This window comes from Notolepis coatsorum, assembly GCF_963971535.1.
Source record: "Notolepis coatsorum genome assembly, chromosome: 9".
NCBI lineage: Eukaryota > Metazoa > Chordata > Actinopteri > Aulopiformes > Paralepididae > Notolepis > Notolepis coatsorum.
This window is the reverse complement of record NC_140173.1, coordinates 149,349,170-149,374,780: the sequence shown is the minus strand read 5'-3', so window position 1 is coordinate 149,374,780 and position 25,611 is coordinate 149,349,170. Positions and strand designations below refer to the sequence as shown.

General features: G+C 42.1%; 1 protein-coding gene across 2 annotated transcripts in view; it reads right to left on the bottom strand.

The window, feature by feature from the left end:
- The window catches only part of LOC311234371 (histone-lysine N-methyltransferase PRDM7-like), a 35,781-nt gene extending 10,529 nt beyond the window's left edge, over positions 1-25,252 (bottom strand). The window contains exons 1-6 of one of the 2 annotated variants that reach the window (XM_084321528.1): positions 25,129-25,252; positions 7,599-7,716; positions 5,090-5,203; positions 4,372-4,445; positions 2,985-3,120; positions 2,680-2,810 (exon numbers count right to left, since the gene is read on the bottom strand). In XM_084321528.1, the coding sequence (XP_084177654.1) occupies positions 2,680-2,810; positions 2,985-3,120; positions 4,372-4,445; positions 5,090-5,203; positions 7,599-7,716; positions 25,129-25,239 (684 nt within the window). In that variant the 5' untranslated portion in view covers positions 25,240-25,252. The remainder of the gene's footprint in view (positions 1-2,679; positions 2,811-2,984; positions 3,121-4,371; positions 4,446-5,089; positions 5,204-7,598; positions 7,717-25,128) is intronic. The other variant, XM_084321529.1, reaches the window with a different exon arrangement.
- Between the last annotated feature and the right edge of the window lie 359 nt (positions 25,253-25,611).

Here is a 25,611-nt window from a genome sequence, read left to right as displayed (position 1 = left end):
GTCTGGTCAGTAACAGGGCTGAGTGTCTGGTCAGTAACAGGGCTGAGTGTCTGGTCAGTAACAGGGCTGAGTGTCTGGTCAGTAACATGGCTGAGTGTCTGGTCAGTAACAGGGCTGAGTGTCTGGTCAGTAACATGGGTCTCCCAGTGCAAAAGTGGTCTGACACAAATAAGAAATAAAAACAAGTACGTGCTTGAAACAAGTAAAAGAAGAATATCTAGGGTTCTCTCTCCTGATTGGATAAAGTGGGAAGGGATACCAGAAAATGTAGTTTGTGTTTTACTGCAATTTACCTAAAGATAATCTAAAGCAGGGGTGGCCAACCCGCGGCTCGCGAGCCGCATGCGGCTCTTTGCCCGTCAATGTGCGGCTCTTCCATCCATAAAAAAAAATAATTTTTTTTTTTTTTTTTACCTTTTTTTTTTTATGTCACTCATTCCATAAGGACGTAGAATAAACATTTACAATTTTTTTTTAAATGGTCCATTTGCATGTTCTTGGTATCTGAATCTAGGGACATATATGGATCAGTGTCAGAAATAGTGTGTCTGTTACTAGGCTTGAGTAAATTGTAATGAACCAAAGCCACTTCCTCCTGTCAATATGCGCCGGTTTCCGACTCAATGCCCTGAGATTTCTATAATCTTATATTTCACTAATAACAGTTAAAATAATTGGTAAACAAACATAATGCTGAAAATATACACTTTTACTGTATATCTCGGGCTTCAGAGGTTAACCCTGTGAGGCCCAAATTAAAAAGAAATTAGCAACTTCAGAGGCCAGATGGTGGGACATATAAACACATTTACTATCAAATAGCATTGTGAGGCTGAACAACAGGACCAATTGACTATACATGTGCTTAAAGGGGAACTATCTTATAAATGGCTTTTTTCAGTGTTTACCATTGTTTCTTAGCTATGTGGACTTATATTAATAGGATATATGTCTCTAATTCTCATATTGACGAATTCTTCCAATTCTCCTCTCACAATATTCACCCTCACTGAACTGAGTCATCTGAAAATGTGCATATCTGTGATGTCAGAGATTTCTCAGCTGCATAATAATGTGGCAGTTGATGTGGCAGTTGGCACCAGGCCACACAGTGGTTGGAGCCCAGCCTCAAAACGGCTTGAGGTAGAAAAATGCGGTTTTTAGTACTTGATTAGAATTATACAACGGCATGCAAATTTCTCGATTCTGATTGGCTGAAACAGTCATTTTACACGTCTTTATTGGCAACAATCCACGCTGCTGGCCCAGGACCCGCCCACAACCGACCCACATCACATCACTCCGCCGGATCACAAGAAGGTGGCCAAAAATCTTTACAAATGGATATGTTAATGGCGACTAAACGACTAAATATGAAGCGATTCTGTCAAGGGGAATGTGTTAGCCCTTTAAACAATGTTGGATGATGTAATTGATGGGTCTTGAGTCTATCTAGAACAAAAGAAAAATCGCGGATTGTTTGATTGATTAATTGATAGATTTAAATTTCTACTTCCTCCCCACTGACTGCACTGCAGCGTTCACTCTCACTGTCCGACGCTGGCGTACACACACACACACACACACACACACACACACACACACACACACACACACTCCTGTCTGCAACAGCGGGGGAGTCAGACTGAGAGAGAAGCAGCGCTGTTTTAAGTGAGCATGGTCTATTGAATTGATTGATTGGTTGATTGCTAATTTTATTACTGTACCCCTGGTTTCCAACTGGTTAAGTTTAGGCTAAAAGAAATAAATAAAAAAATAGGGCGAAGAAAACGTTTTTTTCCTATAGGGCAAAGAAAACGTTTTAATTTGTTTTACCTACTTTATATTCTGCATCTGGTAATAAAATTTTCAATCAATCATTCCAATAATACACAGTTGGATGTGTTAGTTGGTTGGATGCACTTCAAGCTGCTTCCACATGAGGCAACTTCTCTCAATCATTCCAATAATACACAGTTGGATGTGTTAGTTTGGTTGGATGCACTTCAAGCTGCTTCCACATGGAGTTGTGGGAACTACTTTTTCTGGCGGATGGTTTTTTCAATAAATCTTCGATTAATGTGTGTTTATTGTATAGAAATAAGGTTGGATGAATCTGGCAGTTGTATAAAAGCTTTACACCACGTGCAGTCGTGATTTGTGACCAATAAACCATGCCTAGGGGGGTCTAACGACCCTCGGCTGCGCCTCGGGCCTAACAACCACCCCTAGGCATGGTTTATTGGTCACAAACCACTCCTGCGTGTGATGTAATGCTTAAATACAAAACAATGCATTTAAAAAAAAAAACCTAGGTGTTCCATAGACTCACAGGAATTGTGTAAAAGTGCCCAAATAGTGAAAGAAATAGTAAAATAGTTCCCCTTTAACATTTTTTAAATAAACATTATTTTTTTTAAATGGCTAAAAGTGATTTTGTAATTTTGCAACCGTGGGTCTCACAGGGTACTTTTAACCCTGTGAGGCCCAAATAAAAAAGACATTAGCAACTTCAGAGGCCAGAGGGTGAGACCTATAAACACATGAAGGGTGCCGTGACTGAAAAAAAAGGTTGAGAAACGCTGGTATATGGTGTGGCTCTTTGTGGTACCACAGTAATTTTTTTGTGGCTCTTAGTCTCTGACTGGTTGGCCACCCCTGATCTAAAGGAAACAATACCTGGAGGTCTGGAGGGAGAGTCTTCTTGGCCCTGTCTCGCACTCCTGGAGCCACCTCCACGTCAGGGTAGAAGACTGGAGGACCATGGTCATCACACTGGTGGAGGTAGAACTCCTTACACGCGTAACAATCTACACAGACAGATAGACAGAGAGAGATGAAAAAGAGACGGAGACATAAGGAGAGAGAGAGAGAGATGAAAAAGAGACGGAGACATAAGGAGAGAGAGAGATAGTCAGTCAATACATAAATATATATTTTTTCAATGTTAAATAAATAAATAAAATATACCAGGTTCTACTTACAGAAATAGTGATCATCCTCAGGAAGCTCCGGTTCTTCATAACTGACCCTCGGAAGGTTCCTCAAATTCCTCCCTCTTGTATAACCCTGATCCTCCCCTGATAGGATGGGTGTAGCTGGCTCACCTCTCTGCTGCTGCTGAGAGAGAGAGAGAGAGAGAGAGAGAGAGAGAGAGAGAGAGAGAGAGAGAGAGAGAGAGAGAGTCCGTTAAGTCAGGACATATAACAACATCCCATAATTCTGACTGAATTCGGTCGTTAAAGAATCGTAAAGAGTAGGGGGTTCCCCGACGTTCCTGGGCAAATTCCCAATCAGGTCTCCGACATCAAGGCCTCCTAATCATCCCTTCCCCTTAATTGGCCGATATCATTCCCTGTCTCCTGAGCCGTTCAGCCATTGTGTAGTGTGATGCGTGCCAGTGTATGGTAGTCATTGTGTAGTGTGATGTGTGCCGGGTGCCAGTGTATGGTAGTCATTGTGTAGTGTGATGTGTGCCAGTGTATGGTAGTCATTGTGTAGTGTGATGTGTGCCAGTGTATGGTAGTCATTGTGTAGTGTGATGTGTGCCAGTGTATGGTAGTCATTGTGTAGTGTGATGTGTGCCGGGTGCCAGTGTATGGTAGTCATTGTGTAGTGTGATGTGTGCCAGTGTATGGTAGTCATTGTGTAGTGTGATGTGTGCCGGGTGCCAGTGTATGGTAGTCATTGTGTAGTGTGATGTGTGCCGGGTGCCAGTGTATGGTAGTCATTGTGTAGTGTGATGTGTGCCGGGTGCCAGTGTATGGTAGTCATTGTGTAGTGTGATGTGTGCCGGGTGCCAGTGTATGGTAGTCATTGTGTAGTGTGATGTGTGCCGGGTGCCAGTGTATGGTAGTCATTGTGTAGTGTGATGTGTGCCGGGTGCCAGTGTATGGTAGTCATTGTGTAGTGTGATGTGTGCCGGGTGCCAGTGTATGGCAGCCATTGAGCCTGCGTAGCCCAAGGTTGGGTGCTACCAGTGGTGGTGAAGGAGGCAATTTCCCTAACCCTATGTTGTAAAGTGCTTTGAGTGTGAGAAAAGAGCTATATAAATGTAATGAATTATAATTAGATCTTATATTAAAGGGATAGGTCTGATTTTTGGAAACCTAGCCCTATGTCTTACCAATGAAGATTAGGGCTGGGCGATGTGGCCCAAGTTTCATATCACCATATTTTTCAGTTTTGATGGTATAACAGTATTTGGCTGCATTTAGTTTTCCAGTACACATTTGGCTGTGATATGACATATTGTTTATGTTGTTATTGTAATACACTTGTCCTGGCGCTATTTAATTCAAAATGGTCTATTTGTTGTCTATCAGCAATATAAAACTGTTATACATATAACTGTGTAGAGTCAATGCAGACCTGAGTAGCAGACTGTGCAGCAGAATTCCTTCCGGCTGACCTCTTGACCTTGACAGGGGCTCTCACCATAGGACCTGTTAATATTATAGGAATCATATCATATTGTAGCATATATCATATCATATTACATCATAGATCATACATAATATCATATATCATATCATATCACATAGTATATATCGTAGCATATAACATATCACAATAGGGCTGCAACGATGAGTCAACGTCGTCGATGTCGACCGTGACATTTCATCTATTTGCATATTCATGACCGACGCATCGTAGTTACTTATATGCCGTCTTCAAAGTTCAAAGTCATAACATGCACAACATGGCATCTAACGAGTAAATATAAATAACTTAAACCAGTTAGTGATTCTGCTAGGATTCCAGTGTTTCACTTGCATTGGACTTGAGTTTACATCTTGACGTCCACTCCAGCTGCAAGGGTGAGAATGGGAGGGGCTGAGTCTGAGCCCCCCCCCCCAATTCTTTCTGTATGTTCAATGATTTGAAGTAGCCAAACTTTACACTATAAAAACTAACTGGATAGTTGATAATAAATATTTCACTTCATTAGCAGAAATATTCTAAAATCATTAAGTCTGCTATAAACTATTCTCCCTGTGTGTGTAAATGTACTATAGGCTACTCTTTTTGATTAGGCTAATTAGCTTTAACAATGTTATTATGGGTTCTCTCTCCACTTTGTATTCACCATGCTGTCTCTCCAGATGGGGGGTCCAGTCTTCCTCCTCCCCTGAAGACTCAGGTACAGGAAGCATCACCCTGTGGGACTTAGCCATGAAGGCTGGAGGTTTAGACTCGAATCCTGAGATAGAAAGACAGAGGGACTGAGGGCTGCAGGAGAGACAGACAGAAGCCTAAAGTCACATTTAAAGGTCAAAGTGTTGCCGATACTTTGCCAAAGGTGTGTCGTGTGGAGGAGCAGGGAAGTGCACAGGACTTTAGAGGGGCAGGTGCTCAGAGGCTGAAAAGGGCACTATACCTTTGTGTGTTTCAACCGAGCGCGCGAAGCGCCCAATAATGTAATTTGATCAAAGCAGAGTATACACAGACAGTGGCGATAGCGAGCATTTTGACTTGTTGCGTGGTGGCGATGTCTCGCAGATAATACAACTACAAGTATAATTATATAAAAAAATATATATAATTTTTTTTTTTTAATCAAAAACGATCGATATCGGCCGATATGGCTCAAGACGATCGGTGATCGGTATCGGTGTCAAAAAACGTGATCGGGGCATCCCTAATTACAACTACTGTTACTAACATTACTAATGCAACTGCTACTAAGTCTTTTACTGCTACTATTACAACAACTACTAGCTACCATCACTACTGCTCCTAATAATACTGTTACTACCACAAATATTACCTACTACTATTAATTTCAGCGTCATGCCCACCCGGAATAACAGACTGAAGTTTATTTCAAACAACAATCTCCCCCCCCCCCCCCCCCCCACCACTAAGGGATAGTGCAATTATCTTTTATACCCCCCTGTTTATGTTTATGTTATGTCTATTATGCCTTACTCTTGTTTTTATATTTAATACTGTGTTTAGGACTGTGTTTTTATGATCTAGGACCAGGGATGCGTTCTTCATGGGACGGGGTTGCACTCCGTGCACCCAAAGATTTGAGCAGAAGCGCGTGCACACAGGAATGCGCTGCACTCACTCGCCATAAGTACCCACCTGGGCTACTTTGCATATCAATAGCACCGGTCGTCAGGTGTGTTAAATACGTTCTCAGATACAATCGCACAAAACTTGTGAATGAAATGTGTTACATTCCATTCGTAGAGGCAATTAGGCATTGTCTTTAGTCTGTGCTTAAGCGAGGGAACATTTATGCGCATGCGCGGGAGCGTGCGTGCACGTGGCGTCATTAGCGTTGGGGCTGCACGATTAATCGTTTTTTAATCGAAATCGCGATTTGGAATGATGCAATTATCAAATCGCCAAGCCTGCAATTAAAAAAATATATATTATTATTTTTTTTAACCAGGAAGTCCCATTGAGATACAAGATCTCCTTTGCAAGGGAGACCTGGCCAAGATAACAGCAATAACATTTGCAATACATCACAGCAATAAAATGTGTGATACATCACACAAGAACATAATAAATGTGCATGTATACAATATACAATACATCACATGTAAACACAAAAACACAAAGCAGAATAGTCTACATGATAGTAAAAGTGTATAATACAGGGTAATAGTCATTTTGCAGTTGAGACCCGACTACAGAAAGCAGCAACATTCTTCTTGTAGGAAGTTATGTAATACAGATTTTAATTCACCAAGAGAGTAATTGTCCTGTAGCCCATTCCATGCCCAAGGTGCGAAGCTTGAGGAAGCTGTTCCTAGCTAACCCTGCTCAAGACAGAGAAAACATCTGAGCTGAGTAAGGAAAGGGTGGGGGGGAGCGGGGCTCGGGGGGGGGGATCTCTCCCTCTCTACTGGTTCAATTAATGTAGAAAAACGTTGCACTATAAAAACGAACTGGATAGTTGATGATAATAAACATTTAACTTCATTAGCTGAAGTATTCTAAAATAATTTAAGCCATTCTCCTTTTCTGTGTGTGTGTGCACGCGTCTCATATCTGGTCTGACATCAGAGGAGTTTGATAGTATTGCCAGATAATGTTGATATTTAAAAACACAAAAAGAATTATAATGCAAAATAAATATACATGATCATGAAACATAAAAATAATTGTTGTAGGAACAGTTTGGGAGAGGGAGGTAAGGGGTTTTAGATTGTGTGTTGTGAAGTTTACTTCAGAGAGGGAGAGTAAAGTACAGAAAAAAAGGTACCGTTGGGTACCGTACCGGTATCGATTCCCAGGTAAAAAGAAACATTTTCAGACTCGGTGTCTCGAACAGACCCACCGCGTAGGCCAGATGCAAGCCGCATTTTACAATAAACCTCTGTGGGGCTGCTTAAAAAAAAATTATAATCGCAAATGTAATCGCAATATCTGTCAGAAAAATCGCAATTAGATTATTTCCCAAAATCGTGCAGCCCTAATTAGCGTATCAGAGTTGATATGAGGAACGCACCTCTGTCTAGGACTGTGTGACGGCTAGCACCTAGGGCTGCATTTAAAATGTCGTTGTAACACTGTAACAATGACAATAAAGATCATTCATTCTATAATAATATTGTTACTATAACAACTATTAATACCTAGGGATCTAAGAAACAGGTGGTTCTCCTTCACTTGATGGTAGCGTTGCTTCTCCGCTGTACAGAGGCCGGTCCACTCAGTCACAGTGAAGTACCGCCTGATATCTTCAACGTCCTTCTACAAGGAGAGAGAGAGAGAGAGAGAGAGAGAGAGAGAGAGAGAGGGAGAGAGAGGAGAGAGGGGAGAGAGGAGAGAGAGAGAGAGAGAGAGAGAGAGAGAGAGAGAGAGAGAGAGAGAGAGAGAGGGAGAGGGGAGAGGGAGAGAGAGAGAGAGGGAAGGAAAGAAAAGAGTGTGTGTGTGTGAGGTTTGATTGAAAACTTTATTAACAGATTGCAGAATGGTACAGTACGGCTCAATACACACAATTGTTAAGGGGATGCAGACCAGAGAAAGACTTTCGTCTTGTTTACATCAGGGTCCCCCATTTTCAATTCATAATGACATACGAAACATAGATATCATGACATTTATGACAAACATGACATACAGGTATGCAGTACTGTTACATTTGTGACATACAAGATATGCAAATATACAGTACTGTTAAACAGAGATCCTAACAGAAAATATATACATACGAGGCGGAGGAAACCGTACATTGGGAGGGGGTGGGTGGGTGTGAGGGGGGGTTTGGACATTTACGGGGGCCAGTTTCGAATTGCAGGTAAAGAAAGAGAGCATTAAATTGTTAATGTGTAATGACATCAGTGATAGTATTTTATGCCGGGATCAGACTACACAATAGTCTTTTGGGCGGCTAGGTGGTGCAGTGGGCAAGGCACTCACCACCAATGCTGGAGATGCTGGGTTCGAGCCCAGCTCTCCACATTGTTTTCAGTTTGGCTGGTCGTCCGTACTAATACAATTGGCAGTATTAGGGGGAGGGAAAACTGAGGGGTGGGGATCGGACGTTGTGGACAGCGACTCCTACAAACTGGTCAGACTACTACTTGACCTGAACCCCAGAACCCACCTCACCCCTGCCCACTTTGACAACCTAGGATGGCTTAGAGTAGACGACAGAGTACAGCAACTTGCAATGGGCCTGGTCCAGGGCTGTACGGTGCGAGATATATGTCGCACGTGCGACACTGACGTCAGTCTGTGCGATGAATGAATTGACTTCACTAGCACGGGTGCGATGGCCCGTGGACAAGCAAAAAAAAAAAAAAAAAAGTGTGACGTATATAAATGGACCACAGCGCCACGCTATCCACTTGGTATTTGTAGTCTCGTGCGATTAAAAACAATGTCCCGTCTCGCGTAGAGTCCATATCAAAACACCAAATCCCATAATCCCTAGCGAACAATATCCCCGCGAGCCAGCAGCCAGGTGCGAGCTCAATGTACAGTGACAGAGACAGTTTCTGACGAGATGAAGCGCTTTTTTAAGGTTTTAAATCCAAAAGAAGTACAAAACCCCAAACGAGCCCGAGAGGGACCACCGTTAATAGAAACGAGACAGGAGAAGGAGAAGATTAAGGTTTACAGATATAACGCGGAGTGGAAAAATTACTTTCCGTGGCTAATTTTTAACGAGGAAGAGCAGCTATTGTTCCGTCACTGGTGCCGAGAGGCTCCCGAAAAGATTAGATCAGAAAATCCATATGTCGTGGGTAACAATATCCTAAAAAGGGATAATGTTAGCAAGCATAATACGTCCCATCGACACATTCTTGCCCGGGATGCATTCAACTCTAAACACAACCCCGAGCGGGCCGGGACCCTATTGCACTCACTGACTAAACAGGCAACCAGAGCGGATGATGCTGATCTGCGCGAGGTGAAGCTGAATGTGGCATATTGCATCGCCAAGGAAGAAATACCGTTCACAAAATTTAAGCCACTAATTTTACTGTGTAAAAAGTAGAGATGTTCCGATACCATTTTTCCCTTTCCGATCCGATTCCGATACCTAAGCTTTGGGTATCGGCCGATACCGATATTTATCCGATACCAGTGCATACAAAAAAAAATAAAAAATTATATAAATTTTTTTTTTTTTTTTTTTACAGATACTGTTTTTAGTAATAACTGGAAAGTAATGGTATTTATTCAACAACAGGTGATTGTATAGATTTGTATTAGTATCATTAATCAATGAGTATGGGCTGCAGCACTGCAGATATACCCTACTCCAATGATCCACACGGACATTAAACGGTGTTGCACTCGCTACTCCGTGGCTCTGCAGATATACCCTATTCAGTCTGTAAGCTAGTGGCAGATAGAACGTTCATGTTGTGATTTTTGATTCAAAATAAATATTCAACATTCTCTTTTGAAACTCCGCCTCAGACTCTTATTCTTTGGCACTTGCTGTACTTTGCTTGCAGGTCTGCAGCCATTATTGCTGGATTATAAATAGCACCAACTTTAGACACGGTAACGTTATCAAGCTAAGCTAACTGACCTAGCTCGTCTTCCCGCATTGACATTTGATAACGTTAGTAATAGTCAGCTAACGCTAGTCAGTAGCTACTTAACTTAAATACAATTCACCGTGGGTGCATTATTGTTGATAGACGGTCACGGACAGTGTTAGGTCCTGGAGAAAGGACAGGCGATCATCTGATTTGATGTAACGTTAAAGCGGATGTTGTTCCAACTAGCTATCTTTCCAGCTAATGCTATCATAACACCAGCAAAACACATCCCGTCCGAGCTCCCCGTCACACCGCACTGTCGGGGACAATGGAATTTAAGAAAGTGTATCTGCTGTTAAAATGACACAGCATCACACTTTAAAACATGTTCATTTTATAATCCTCACTCTCCGCAGGACTCGGCAGGAGATAAATTACATCATGGGATCGGAGGCTAGAATTTACGTGTACTCGCCGATACCGATACCAGCATTTTAGGCAGTATCGGCGGCATTTCCGATACTGGTATCGGTATCGGAACTCTAGTAAAAAGAACGGAGCCGATATAACTCCATCGTATGACAACCACGTCCGATGTGGAGAGATGGTCGAGACAATAGCAAATGAAATGAAGTCGGACCTGGTGGATGAAATTGGAGGAAGCCGCTACCTGTCCGTGATGATTGATGGGGACACTGACGCTTCAAACAAAGAATGCGAGATGGTCTACATTCGGATTATCAAAAATGGAAAACCAGTGAACAAACTGATCGGCCAACAGGAGCTAGAGCATGCCCATGCATTAGGTGAGTAGACACTATTATGACGTTTTTCAATACTTAAATACTGGCTACTTAAATTCCCCTCCGGGATCAATAAAGTATTAATTATCTATCTAATAACGAGACAATATGCAAATAAGGTAATAATAATTCATTTTATTTATAAAGCACTTTTCATTCATGCAGAGTTCCTTGTATTTCTGATTAAGTGTGTGTGTGTGTGTGTGTGTGCGTGTGCGTGTGCGTGCATGGATCTCATTCAAGGAACACTACAAGCCACCAAGACTGCTTTTGAGCAGCTGGGACAGGAGACCGGATGGATGAAAAAGCTCGTTGGCTTCGGAGCAGATGGAGCTGCGGTGAATATGGGACATCGTGGAGGTGTCATTGCCCTGCTCAAAGAAGAGGTCGGGGAGCATGTCATTCCGTGGCACTGCATGCCTCACAGGTACATTTGATACATTGAATGTGATCCAACTGTACATAAAATCAAGAATTGGTATAATTTCATGATTGATTCTTGTTAAATCATCCTCATCAGAACAGTAATATTTTTCCTCTCTAATTAGGCTAAAGACTACATGGTAAATTGTATTATAGAAACATTCAGACTTTGAAGCGCCACACCACTTGTTTTTTTAATCAAACCTACTTTTACACTGCCATTCATTTAGATTGGAATTGGCCATGCTGCTGACTGTCCAAAAAAAGGAGCCAATGGTAGCTAAACTCTATGACCTCCTCCACCTGCTGTGGAAAACATACCACTATAGCCCAACATCTCAGAGGGAGCTGCAGGCAGTGGGCAACATGCTGGGAGTCAATATCAGTAACCCTTCCAGCGTCAAAGGCACACGCTGGCTTCCTCATATTGAGCTGCATTGCATGCACTTCTCAAACCAGGACAGGATGAACAGGACAGCGGCCAATATGCTGCAACCCTGCAGCACATGACCCACCTGGCTGCATCCTCTCCCTCTGCTGAGGTGAAAGGAAGGGCTAAGAAGGTAATATATTTCAAAATAAATGCTTGCTTCGGGTTGCTGAATCTTTTCTTAACCATGTTGTTTCTAGAAATAATGTAATTTTCTGCAATCTCTGAAATTATTTTTTAGGTCAAGTGTGAGATGGAACGTGCAGAGTTCTGCGCCTTCAGCCACTTCATGGCTGACGTGTTTGCAGAACTAAGGAGCCTCAGCCGGATCCTTCAGGCAAACGACTTGATCCTACCAAAGGCTTCTGCTGAGCTAAAGAGAACAGTGTCTGAACTGGAAGGGATGAAGTTGAGGCACAAGCCAGGAGGGATGTTGGAGAGGTTTCTGAGCAGTCAGTCTGAGGGAGAGAGTGTTACCTTTCAGGTGTGATACAATAGCAAATACAAGAACATATTTAGAAAATAATCTTTTCAGTTGTTATTGGTATTTCAATTTTAACATTAACATGCTTTTCAGGGCATGGAGCTGAAAGGGCAAGTTTCCTTGACGGATGCCGGTGTTTTCAGTAATCTGCATGTGGCAGCAGCTGTTGACATGGCAGTCGAGGAGATCAGATCACGCTTCAGCTGCGTGATGAGTCAGTCAGGGGAAGGTGTAGTCGACTGCTTCAAAATGTAACCATGACGCATGGCCAGAGAGTCGAGCTGCACTACTGGACTACGGCAGGGCAGAGGTTCAGTCTCTTCTCCAACACTTTGCAGAACTTCTCAGAAAGTGAGTAGATAGGCCAATATTGCAAATTCTCATTTTAGTAAGAGGTATGACCAATATTTATTTGAATTAATCTATAACATGTTCAATGTTTTAAGTTTCACACATTTCGTATATGTCTAAATGTTTCTACACCTTATTTCTCCCCTAATCTCTCTCCCTGTATCTCTATTGACACCTAGTGGTGGATGCCAGTCGGAGCAGGTCCTTTAGGAATGGCAGCAGCTGAAGACTCTCATCAGTACAACTTTTGCAGACAAGTCATACCTAGGGCTGTGGCAGACACTGCTCACCAAGGAGCCATATCGTTCAGACTTTAAGGTTTGTAATATTTAATATTCTTCAGAATTTACAAAGTCATGTGTACTCTACAGAATAAATTAATTGAGATTTACTCCTTTTTATTTTTTATTTCAGAACTTCCTGCACTTGGCTGAAATACTGCTTGTGATGCCGATCTCCTCCGCTCAGTGTGAGCGTGGATTTTCAGCCCAAAACCGGATTAAGAACAGTACCCGCAGCAGCCTCCATGTCTCCACTGCTGAAGACTTGATCCGCATCAGCACGGAAGGCTGTCCATTGGAGCTATTCAACCCTAGCTATAGGCTTGTTCAAGATGGATTTCGGTTTGCCTCGACTAGTACAGTGGTTCCCAAAGTCGGGGTCGCGACCCAAAGGTGGGCCGCGAGCAGCCACGGATGGGCCGCGAGATGATTAAAAAAAATTAAAAAAAAAAAATTAAAAAAAATTATTTAAATTTTTTTTGTCAGGTCACTGAACTTAGAAGCAGGCCAGGACAGTGTTTCTAGTTGTATTCTAAAATTCTATTCTATTGTATTCTAAAATGTGACTATATGGTTTTATATTAACTTAATAAATAAACAAAAACGAAAAATCTACTTATTTCAACGAACATTTCAAACTAAATAACAGATTATGCACATAAACGTTGAAAACAACCGAAGCAACAATAGTATTTTAATGAGGCTATTATTATTATCATTATTATTTTGCAACAAGTTAGCCCTCTCATAAATAGCACATATAAATGAATAACTAACTTGAACTAACTTAATAGGATTGAAGTGATATTTGGCTTAAAAAATCGGTCGCCTGACAAAAAAAAAAAAAAAAAAAAAAAAGCCTGACGATGTGCATTGGGCCGCGGCTCTCTGACGCCTTATTTTCTGGGCCCCGGCCTGAAAAGTTTGGGAACCCCTGGACTAGTAGACGAGAGTAGCCGAGTGAAGCCGGGGGAGGAGTTAAGAGGGCGGACACTGCCGATTTCACGAGAGCCCCTCGCCTAGTCTCACGCGGCAGATACGCTTTCACGTCACCACACACACATTACACACCTGTCCAGCTCATTATAATGCGATGGCCGTGTGCAAAATTAGATCAGATTCAAATGTACAGCACACCATATACTGCTACAGTGGAATATACTATTCATATACCATAATGTATACCATCTTGTTGCGCGCTCCTGGCCGCACGCACACACAACACACTGCTGTATGTGTGTGTGTGTGTGTGTGTGTGTGTGTGTGTGTCTGACAGCTTGAAGTTTATCATGATGATATGATGATAAGTTGATAACGCATAACATAATAAAGTCTTCAATCAATCAAACGTCTCATAACTCCCTGGCTGTCACATGGCTGGTGACTGACAACTTTTCTGAGCCAATAGGCGCTTTGCGCGACCGTAGCAAGTCGCTTCCCAGCCGGGAGCAGCCGGCTGAGAGGTACTGTGGAGCCTCGCTCTGAAGGCTGTGCGTGGCTCGCTCCCGCGGGAGTTCCGCGCCTCGCCTAGTCAGGTTTTCAGAGCAAATCGGACAACATTCTAACCGTCATGCAACACGCTTGGCGAGGCCGTAGTAAAACCTGCGCAGATCTGCGTCCGCCTATCCCATCTTGAACAAGCCTAATGTAGCAGCAAAATGGTTGGCGTCTTCCAAGAGGGCCAGGAGGCCAAATCTGAAAAAGTGGCCAGCAGACATGCTGGAACTGTGACACACACACACACACACGAATAATTATAATAGATTTATTTATTTGGTTCCACAAATATGTACACAGGTGTTTGTATGTATTATATCTATTTGTTATGTTGGTTTCTAGTTGTTTCTAGGTTGGTTTCTAGCTTTCCCTGTAATCCACACCAGCGCTGCCTGGTCTCAGACTGCTTCTGTTATATCAGTTATATGGTTATGTCCTTGTTTTTTTGTTTTACAGATTATGGGCAAATAAAGAAAGAATTTGTCTGAAAAGCATTTCTTGTTAAAGTTTGGATTTTGTGTGCCCTGTATGCAAGATTCATGTCCCTTGCCAGTCACATAACTATTTAAGTAATGAACTGCACTACTTGTGGTTGTTTGAGATTTTAGAGACGTTTTATACTCGTGCTACAAGATTTTGGCCTGTGCTACAAAACTATCAACCTCTGTAGCACCAGTGCTATGTGCAAAAAAAGTTAACGTACAGCCCTGGCCTGGTCTACAAGATACACTATACGACCGGGATGTACATGTCAAAATACTTCCCAAAGGTCAGTGAATACCACAACCACTACACCAGAGGAAGCTCAACAAATCATGTTAAACCCAGATTCGGCTCAAACAAGGGACTAAACACGTTTCGCAATTATGCCACAACAATGTGGAACGCCCTACCCAACGCTGTAAAGGAATGTGAATCCCTGCCCACATTCAAAACCGCTCTTAAAGAGCACCTACGGGAGGCTGCAATTCGAAACTGGCCACCGTAAATGCCCAAAACCCCCACCACCTCCTAATAGACAGTCTCCTCCCCACCGCATATATATATTCCCTCCCCGTCGTATGTATATTTCTCTCCCACCCACCCACCCCCCCCTAATGTACAGTCCCCTCCCCATCATATGTATATACTCTGTCAGGATCTAGGGGTAACAGTACTGTATATTGGAATACCGTTTATGTCACAAATGTATCAGTACTAAATACCTATATGTCCCTATGCCATAAATGTCATGCATGTTGTGCATGTCATAAATGTCTATATGAATTGAAAATGGGGGACCCTGATGGAAACAAGACAAACGTCTTTCTCAGGTCTGCATCCCCTTAACAATTGTGTGTATTGAGCCGACTGTATTGTACCCATTCTGCAATCTGTTAAATAAAGTTTATTCATTCCTTCATTCGGTTGGTGCGCCTGCGCAGTAGAATCAAGAAGCGACGGGGGCGGTGCCCCTCCAAAGCGCAGACCCCTGAAAGACCGCGCTGCGCAGGTGAAAATATGCGACGGCTGCTACCTCGAGTATCGGAGGGGACTCGTGCAATGTAGGCCTGCCGCGATAAGCAATAAATCGATTAATTGCTGCGATAATTAAAATGAATGCAATGATTTTGACGGGCGCGATTAATTGCTATTTGCGCGTTTGTTTTAATGAGGCGGAACCAGTGCCGCTTGTCAGTCACTGTCCGTGTTGGGAGGCGGGTCGCTGACGTTACTAGAGTACAGCACGGGAGCCCCGTGGGGCAACGCCACAGCTTAACTACATTTCTCAATAGTGTGGCTCCTTTTAACCAAGTAGCATTATTTGTAGTGTAACGTTAGCTATTTTTAGACCCAAGTAGTTACTCGCTACTGCCCGGAGAAACTGGACTGCTAAATAAAGATGAAAGATAGAGCTTTGATTCTCATTCCATGCTAACAACATTAGCTAACAAACGAAATACAACGTATAGCATAGCTACAAGTACAACACAGAATAACGTTAATACAATTACATGCATCATTGTTTACAATGAACGGGTGGGGCTGGTCAAAGGACTGGACACGGGGACAAGTTAAACATGAATTAATTTATTATAACACTCCGGTAGTTTCGAGTCGTGCTGCAGTGCCTACGCACCACAGCTATTCTATTATATACTGCTTTGACGCTTCCTCCTCATCGTTGATTGCCTGTAGTAGCTGCATCTAACGTTAGTAGCTAACGTTAAAACTAACCTAAAGTTAGTTGTTCACCAACAATCTCAACATTTGTTATTAGCTCAAAAACAACCGGACGAGACATGTTGTCGGCTCATATGTTCTGCTTAGGATAATCGCAACAATACTTCCGGTCCGGTCGGTGGGCTTCAAAATAAAAGTCTAAAACCGGAAAAGACAGAGCGGTGGGCTTCAAAATAAAAGTTTTGGGAAATAAATTTCTCAAAAAAAATTCTCTAACCGGTCGCAATAATATCGCTTATCGCGATATTTTCGGGGGCAATTAATCGCCCAGCTAAATGTGTTATCGTGGCAGGCCTAGTGCAATGTATGACTTCGTCCACATTGCAGCCGGCTTGTGGGAGGCAAGAAACAGCGTTCGAGACAGGGGAGGGTTGAATTGGACGACACGAAATTGGGATGGGAGAAAAAGTGGATAAAAACATACCACAAAGCGCTTCAGGCTCCACAACCAGGCAGGGCCAGGACGGGCCAACTGCCGTGGACTGGAGAAGCTGGGTTGTGGACTGTAACCAATTAATTTAATTATTTAACATCATGATTGTACTGGTTTCTTTTTCTTTACCACTTTTAGCTCCATTTTATCTATTTCTATCCCTATGTATTTGTCCATCTTGTTTTTAACACATACTAATAAGTGTATGTTATGTATTACCGGTAACTGTTTTTAAATTGCAGTTATGCTGTAAAGGACATCTGAATCTCCCCTCGGGGATAAATAAAGGTTTTCAATAAACAATTCAATGAATAACTGCCAAAAGCTAAATTGTTTGACATGTTGAAATTAGCAGGCTGATGTGAATTAAACATAAAATGAAAGTATAAGACCATTGCATGTGTTATATTCGCCTGAGGCTGAAGCAAAAAGCAACACTGACCATTTTGCACACAAGAATTTCCATTACCCAAGAAAAAATTACCAACCTCTGATTGAACATAGCCACAACACTGGTTAATAAACTACCCTCCCACTCTGGGAATTTTGGAGTAGAACACATCCTAGCCTACTACAAAAATCTAGGGGTTCGCAAAGACTACTTCAAACTAGAAATGGTAACAGATGAGGTGTTCAAAAAACTGAGTGCCCTCCAACCTAACAAGGCCACTGGCCATGACAACATCCCCTCCAAATTCCTCAGAGACTCAGCAGCCGCCATCACCCCAGTCATCACACACATAATAAACCTCTCCATAAAACAGGGACACGTACCCAAAGATTTCAAAATTGCGAGAGTGACCCTCCTGCACAAAAAAGGCAGCAAATTAGACCCAGGCAACTACCGCCCTGTTTCTATTCTTACCTCCATCTCGAAAATCATGGAAAAAATTGTCTACGAACAGGTCGAAAAGTACCTGGCGGAAAAAAAGCTCATCTACAAATTCCAATCTGGCTTCAGAACATCCCATTCCACTGACACATGCCTTCTCTATTTGAACGACCACATCAAACGCGAGGTGGACGCGGGCAAATACTGCGGCATGATCATGCTGGACCTACAAAAGGCTTTCGACACTGTCAATCACTCCATTCTGATTGATAAGCTAAAAGCAATTGGTTTTGATAGTTCAGTGTGCTGGATGCAATCCTACCTTGAGGGGAGAGAACAGGTGGTGGAGGTGAAGGGTACACTACCCCCCCCCCCCCTCACCCCCCAGTGAGCTGTGGTGTTCCACAAGGAAGCATACTAGGACCTTTACTGTTCGTAATTTATGCAAATGACATGTCATCAGCTTGTGACTGCAACTTGTTCCTGTTCACAGACGACTCAGCCCTGCTGGTCTCTGACAAGTTGAAAAAGCCCTCAGCTCGGAACTCGGTAGAATCTGCACCTGGCTCGCTGATAACAAAAACAAACCATCATTTAGGGCTGGACGGTATGGTCTAAAATGTATATCACGGTATAATTTGAAGCATAGACGGTAACGGTATATATCACGGTATATTCATTTATCTTTAAAAAAAAATTGTATTCTTCTGAAGGGGTAAACACTGGTATGGCAGCTATTACTAGGGCTGTCTTAAATACTTCAAAGCTTCGTTCGATGGGCATGGGATTCAAATATGAAAATAAAAATCGATTATAAAAATATATATATATGATTTTTTCTTTTGAAAAATCAACTCTGCCTTTCTTTGTTAAAACATTGGTTGCCAAGAACGAGTTACGCCGTTTTTTTGCCCGTCATGAGTTGAACGTCAAGAACAACTTACGCCGTTTTTGGGATCAATATTTAATTTTTTCGCCATGGCATTCATAATTCATCCAGCCATCCTCCGGACTGCAGCGGGACCCCGAGTTCCGATACCATTTTTTCCTTTCCGATCCGATTCCAAACCTAAGCTTTGGGTATCGGCCGATACCGATACTTATCCAATACCAGTGCATACATTATATATAAAAAAATATATATATTATAAATTATACTTTTTTTTTTTTATTACAGATACCGTTTTATATATACTGTTTTTTGTAATAACTAGAAAGTAATGGTATTTATTCAACAACAGGTGATTGTATAGATTTGTATCATTAATCAATGAGTATGGGGCTGCAGCACTGCAGATATACCCTACTCCAATGATCCGCACGGACATTAGACGGTGTTGCACTCGCTACCCAGTGGCTCTGCAGATATACTCAGTCTGTAAGCTAGTAGCAGATAGAGCATTCATGTTGTGATTTTCTATGCAAAATAAATATTCAACATTCTCTTTTGAGACTCCGCCTCAGACTCTTATCCTTTGGAACTTGCTGTACTTTGCTTGCAGGTCTGCAGACATTATTGCTGGATTATGAATAGCACCAACTTTAGACACGGTATCGTTATCAAGCTAAGCTAGCTGACCTAGCTCGTCTTCCCGCATTGACATTTGATAACGTTAGTCAGCTAACGCTAGTCAGTAGCTACTCAACTTAAATACGATTCACCGTGGGTGCATTATTGTTGATAGACGGTCACGGACAGTGTCAGGTCCTGGAGAAAGGACAGGCAATCATCTGATTTGATGTAACGGGCGGATGTTGTTCCAACTAGCTAGCTTTTCAGCTAATGCTATCATAACACCAGCAAAACACATCCCGTCCGAGCTCCCCGTCACACCGCACTGTCGAGGACAATGGAATTTAAGAAAGTGTATCTGCTGTTAAAATGACAAACAGCATCACACTTTAAAACACCTTCATTTTATAATCCTCACTCTCCGCAGGAGATAAATTACGTCATGGGATCGGAGGCTACAATTTACGTGTATCGGCCGATACCGATACCAGCATTTTAGGCAGTATCGGCGGCATTTCCGATACTGGTATCGGAACAACTCTAATTGCAACGCCTCAATACCGCCGCCTGGTGGATGGTCGGGCGAGTTACACTCTCGCCAAAACCGGAAGTGGTGCATCGAGGAAATCCCTCCGGCAGTAACATCTTGTTACGTGGATCCAGACAAACACTATAGTGCATTTGGATCGCTATTCGCTTTCTAAACTTAATAATCGATATGATTTCGGCGTTTATTGCGCCATACAAACCGGAAATGGATCTAGGAGATCGGCGTCAAATAATTGGGATCTTTTTCCTCCAATCTCATCGGCGAACGGTAAGAGGACAGTAACGTTATTTTCAGCCCGATTGTTTATTCATTTCACTGCAAACCATCTGATCAATATATCAACCCATACTAAATAAAGCAGTTACTGACGATCAAGGAATTATAAACGACCCCCCCCCCCCCCTTTCCTTCACGCATGATGAAGCATAATGTATACCGATCATATACACTTATATACATGATTTATTTTTTGCAAAATCAACTCTGCCTCTCTTTGTTAACTACAACAAGCAATGCCGTTTGTTATTTAAGATGAGGTCGGACTCGGCACTGACAGATTTGTGTTCATTGTGCTGCTTTTATAAAGCCTCAAATGACAGCTTACAATATTTCATGAAAGCAAAGTGTTTTGTTTGTCTAAGATTTAAAAAGGTTTAAACTTTACAGCACTGACAAAGTTGAACAAAGTGCTGTACAAGTCCCACAACATAAAAAATATAAATAAAATTAAATAAAAAGAATTATAAGTTTTGACCATGTCTTTAAAGCCCTTTTGATCGACAGTTTGAAAAGGAATCATGTCCTTAGTTAGTTACACAAGTAAACAGTGACAGCGTTTGTTATGTCGGTCCACCGCTGGCTTTTTTTTGTCGTTAACTTAAAACATAAATTATAAAAAATTATAAAATGATTCTGTTACAGCTGCTGAGCTATACTATAGCTCAGGGGTGGCCAACCCGCGGCTCGCGAGCCGCATGCGGCTCTTTGCCCGTCAATGTGCGGCTCTTCCATCCATTTAAAAAAAAAAAAAAAAAAAAAATATGTCACTCATTCCATAAGGACGTAGAATAAACATTTACAATTTTTTTTTAAATGGTCCATTTGCATGTTCTTGGTATCTGAATCTAGGGACATATATGGATCAGTGTCAGAAATAGTGTGTCTGTTAGTAGGCTTGAGTAAATTGTAAGGAACCAAAGGAGAATATCAAAAAAATTAAAAAAATTATCTTTGACTGTGAATAACACCATGCTAAAATTGACCAGACCTGAAAAATCTAAGTAAATGAATAAAGGGAAGATGATTAAACAGGTTTTGTAGATACAGTACTGAATTCTGCCATCTTTTTTATAATGTAAATTTCTCCACCATTTTTCATCATATTGCAACACCGTTTTTTGCAAGACGTTCACAGAAGGTAGAGAAACTAACTGCGTTCCGTTTTATGGCAATAACGTTCAGGTTTGTGGGAGATAATCCCAAAAAATAAGAGAAATTAAAAAGTAAATCCAGAAGTCAGATGATTGACAGGGGCTGGTGTGAGCTGGGTAGGGTAGTTTTTCTAAATTTGAAAGCCCTGAGTCTCTTCCTTCAAAAGACTACTCACTTTTGGCTGTGCCACTTCCTCCTGTCAATATGCGCCGGTTTCCGACTCAATGCCCTGAGATTTCTATAATCTTATATTTCACTAATAACAGTTAAAATAATTGGTAAACAAACGTAATGCTGAAAATATACACTTTTACTGTATATCTCGGGCTTAAGAGGTTAACCCTGTGAGGCCCAAATAAAAAAGACATTAGCAACTTCAGAGGCCAGAGGGTGAGACCTATAAACACATGAAGGGTGCCGTGACTGAAAAAAAAGGTTGAGAAACGCTGGTATATGGTGTGGCTCTTTGTGGTACCACAGTAATTTTTGTGACTCTTAGTCTCTGACTGGTTGGCCACCCCTGCTATAGCTAATGTCCATCAATATCTTCCTTTTTAATGAAATGGGTTCAAGAATCGAATCAGGATTGTTAGCAGAGAGAGAGAGAGAGAGAGAGAGAGAGAGAGGGAGGGATGGAGAGAGAGAGAGAGTGAGAGAGGGAGGGGGCTGCTATGAGTGGAGCTAACGTTAGCTTTCTGAGTCTACATCAACAGTTAACATTACATAAGGTTTTAGCGCGACGTGGGCATTCCAGAATGGCGAGGATGCAAAGCATGTTAGACCATTAGACTCGTCACAGAGTTTACATTACACATAGAAACTGCGCGTTGTCACACAGCCTTCAAACGCAGGGCGGAAGAGCTAGTTTGCTTCTAGAATTGAAGGTCCACTCTGCTCTGCGTCTATAATGAAATGACAATTGCGCGTTGACAGGCCCACTACACAAAGCCTCTGTGCTATATAGTATTGTATATTAGTACACTGCACAGTATTGTATATTATATGGTAACTCAGTTATGTCTATTCTGCATCGAACATTGTACATATGTCTAAACTGAACACTGTGACCTCATTTTTTTTACTTCTAATTTTACTATGTTATTTTATTTCATACTATCTTGTCTTGCACAGTCTCTGGAGCGTAACAGTAAGAAGCATTTTGTATAAAAGTATTCTGTACTTCTGTATGACAACTATTAAAGAAACTTGAACTTGAAACTTGCTCCTAAATAATATTTTCCAGTTCGCACATATCTATTTTTAGGGGAGCCCTGGCTGTGGTTATGTCACGTCATTGCTATTTTAGAGCTGCTCTACCGGTTACAAGGTATAGTCAAAATCCATACCGTAGCGCAAATTCATACCGTATACCGTTTATACCACCACCCCTACTATCATTACACCTGGGTAAAACAGAATCCATTATCTTTTGATCAAATAACAAACTCAGCAAGGCAAACGGTTTCTCTGTTACAGTGGGGGACATTATTGTCACAAGGAAAGATGAAATTACATACCTAGGTTCCTAGAGGTAAATCTTGCATGTGACAAAATGGCATCCAATGTAATCAAAAAAAGTCAACCAACGAACAAGATTCTTGTACCGGATCTCCTCTCTGGTAAACAAGAATACCTTGAAGACTCTAACAGGAGCACTCATTCAAGGATACTACGACTATGCTTGCACCTCATGGTACCAAAGCACCTCAAAGGCACTAAAAACAAGACTACAAACATCACAAAACAAACTGGTCAGACTACTGCTTGGCCTTACTCACAAAACCCACCTTACCCCAGGGCTGTACAGTGCAACATATATATCGCACGTGCTACAGCAACAGCGGTCTGTGCGATGAATGGATTTACTTCACTAGCACTGGTGCGATAGGGATTCTGTTCATATAGATACTCTTATTTTGAAAATCCTGTAGCGGGTCTCATTTCTGCCCACGCGCAGCTCCAGCTATAATAACTAGGCTCCGATAGCTAGCAACGTTCAGGTGCATATGATACTTATTTTGAAAAAACTCCGTGACAACTCGACGAGTCATATCCGCCCTATCCGTGCTTCTGCAAGCAGAGCAGCGCGTTGGTCAGGCCTGTACAGTGCGACATATATCTCGCACGTGCTACAGCAACAGCGGTCTGTGCGATGGATGGATTTACTTCAGTAGCACTGGTGCGATAGGGATTCGGTTCATATAGATACTCTTATTTTGAAAATCCTGTAGCGGGTCTCATTTCTGCCCACGCGCAGCTCCAGCTAGGCTCCGAAAGCTAGCAACGTTCAGGTGCATATGATAATCTTATTTTGAAAAAACTCTTGTGACAACTCGACGAGTCATATCCGCCCTATCCGTGCGCCTTCTGCAAGCAGAGCAGCGCGTTGGTCGGTTGCTGCGTTAACACAGCAGTGCGCCTACACGTCCCGAAATAAGTCCGTGGTGTTTTTTTCTTCTCGCAACGGGTCAAATGCATCTACATGCTTTGCACCGTCGCCATTCCTTTATGCGCACATCGCCCGAAATTAACGTTTATGTACCATTACAATCACTACAACGTTAGCAAGCTAACAAGCTAATCCTGATCACAGGCAGAGCCAGCAGACACAGTGTGGAAAGGGAAATGGGGGGGCACTCTCTCCCCTTCCCTGTGTGTGTGTGCGTGCGTGCGTGCGTTTGGAAAGATGATGAAGTCACTAGTCAGGACAGGAGTATATTATAGTAAACTGAGGATGGACAGATAATGTTGATATTCAAATAAACAAGTTTCGAGAGGAGTGGAAATTTGAAGACAGACTAGACTACAATATGATGCGGGGGTGGTGAGTTGAAACAGTGTGTGTGAATGAATGAATGAGAACTTTATTTAACAGATTGCAGAATGGGTACAGTACAGTATGGCTCAATACACACAATTGTTAAGGGGATGCAGACCTGAGAAAGACGTTTGTCTTGTTTACATCAGGGTCCCCCATTGTGTGTGTGTGTGTGTGTGTGTGTCCCAACCGACCCCACTTCTATGTTTCAATAAATTATTTGCATTTAAAACTATTAACGCTGACTCATTCCTTCAGTCCACTCAAAATTATGCTAATATTCCTTATGTTGTTTATGATATTAATTGAAAATAGCATATGAGTATCATAGTAATAATAACACATGGCGATATACTAAATGACAGCCAAACATGGCACTGCAACTAAATAACACAAATACAATAGGCACATTTGTGACTGTTACAAATATAACACGTTTTATACTTGTGCTACAAGATTTTGGCCTGTGCTACAAAACTATCAACCTCTGTAGCACCAGTGCTATGTGCAAAAAAAGTTAACGTACAGCCCTGCCTTACCCCTGCAAATTAATCCACATTATTGTTGCATAATTACGAAACGTGTTTAGTCCCTTGTTTAAGCCGAATCTGGGTTGAACATGATTTGTGGAACTCCCTCTGGTGTTGTGGGCGTGGAATTCACCGACCTTTGGGAAGTATTTCGACGTGTACATGGGTATCCCAGTGGTGTAGTGCATCTTGTAGACCAGGCCTATTGCAAGTTGCTGTACTCTGTCTAGTGTCTACTCTAAGCCATCTTAGGTTGTCAAAAATTTGCAGGGGTAAGGTGGGTTTTGTGAGTAAGGCCAAGCAGTAGTCTGACCAGTTTGTTTTGTGATGTTTGTAGTCTTGTTTTTAGTGCCTTTGAGGTGCTTTGGTACCATGAGGTGCAAGCATAGTCGTAGTATCCTTGAATGAGTGCTCCTGCCAGAGTCTTCAAGGTATTCTTGTTACTCTGTTGTCTACTCTAAGCCATCCTAGGTTGTCAAAATGTGCAGGGGTAACGTGCAAAGCAACGCGAATGTGTGCAGAGGAGTGCATACGAAACGTTCGACCCTGAAAAGTGAAACGTACCTGGTCCGTAATAAATGAATGGGTGGCGTCTTCGGCATCATAGACGGTCAAAGGTGCCAGGGCTGGCGGCAGGTCCAAGGCTGGGGGCAGGTCCAGGTTGTCATTTGCCATCGCTGCAACAGTCTTATCCTGTGATTGATTGAAAACTTTATTAACAGATTGCAGAATGGATACAATACAGTACAGCTCAACACACAATATTGTTAAGGGGATGCAGACCAGAGAAAGACTTTAGTCTTGTTTACATCAGGGTCCCCCATTTTCAATTCATCATAACATGACACACATGACATACAGATAGACAGTACATCTATACATTTATGACATACCAGATTTACAAATACAGTACAGTTTGTGATACAAAAAGAGTCCAGAGAAGAGAGTATATACATTTGACGTAGAAACTGTACATTGGTTGGTTGTAGGTGGGGTGGGGAAACTGTACAAGCAAAACCATTGCCATTGGAATATCGACAAAACCAT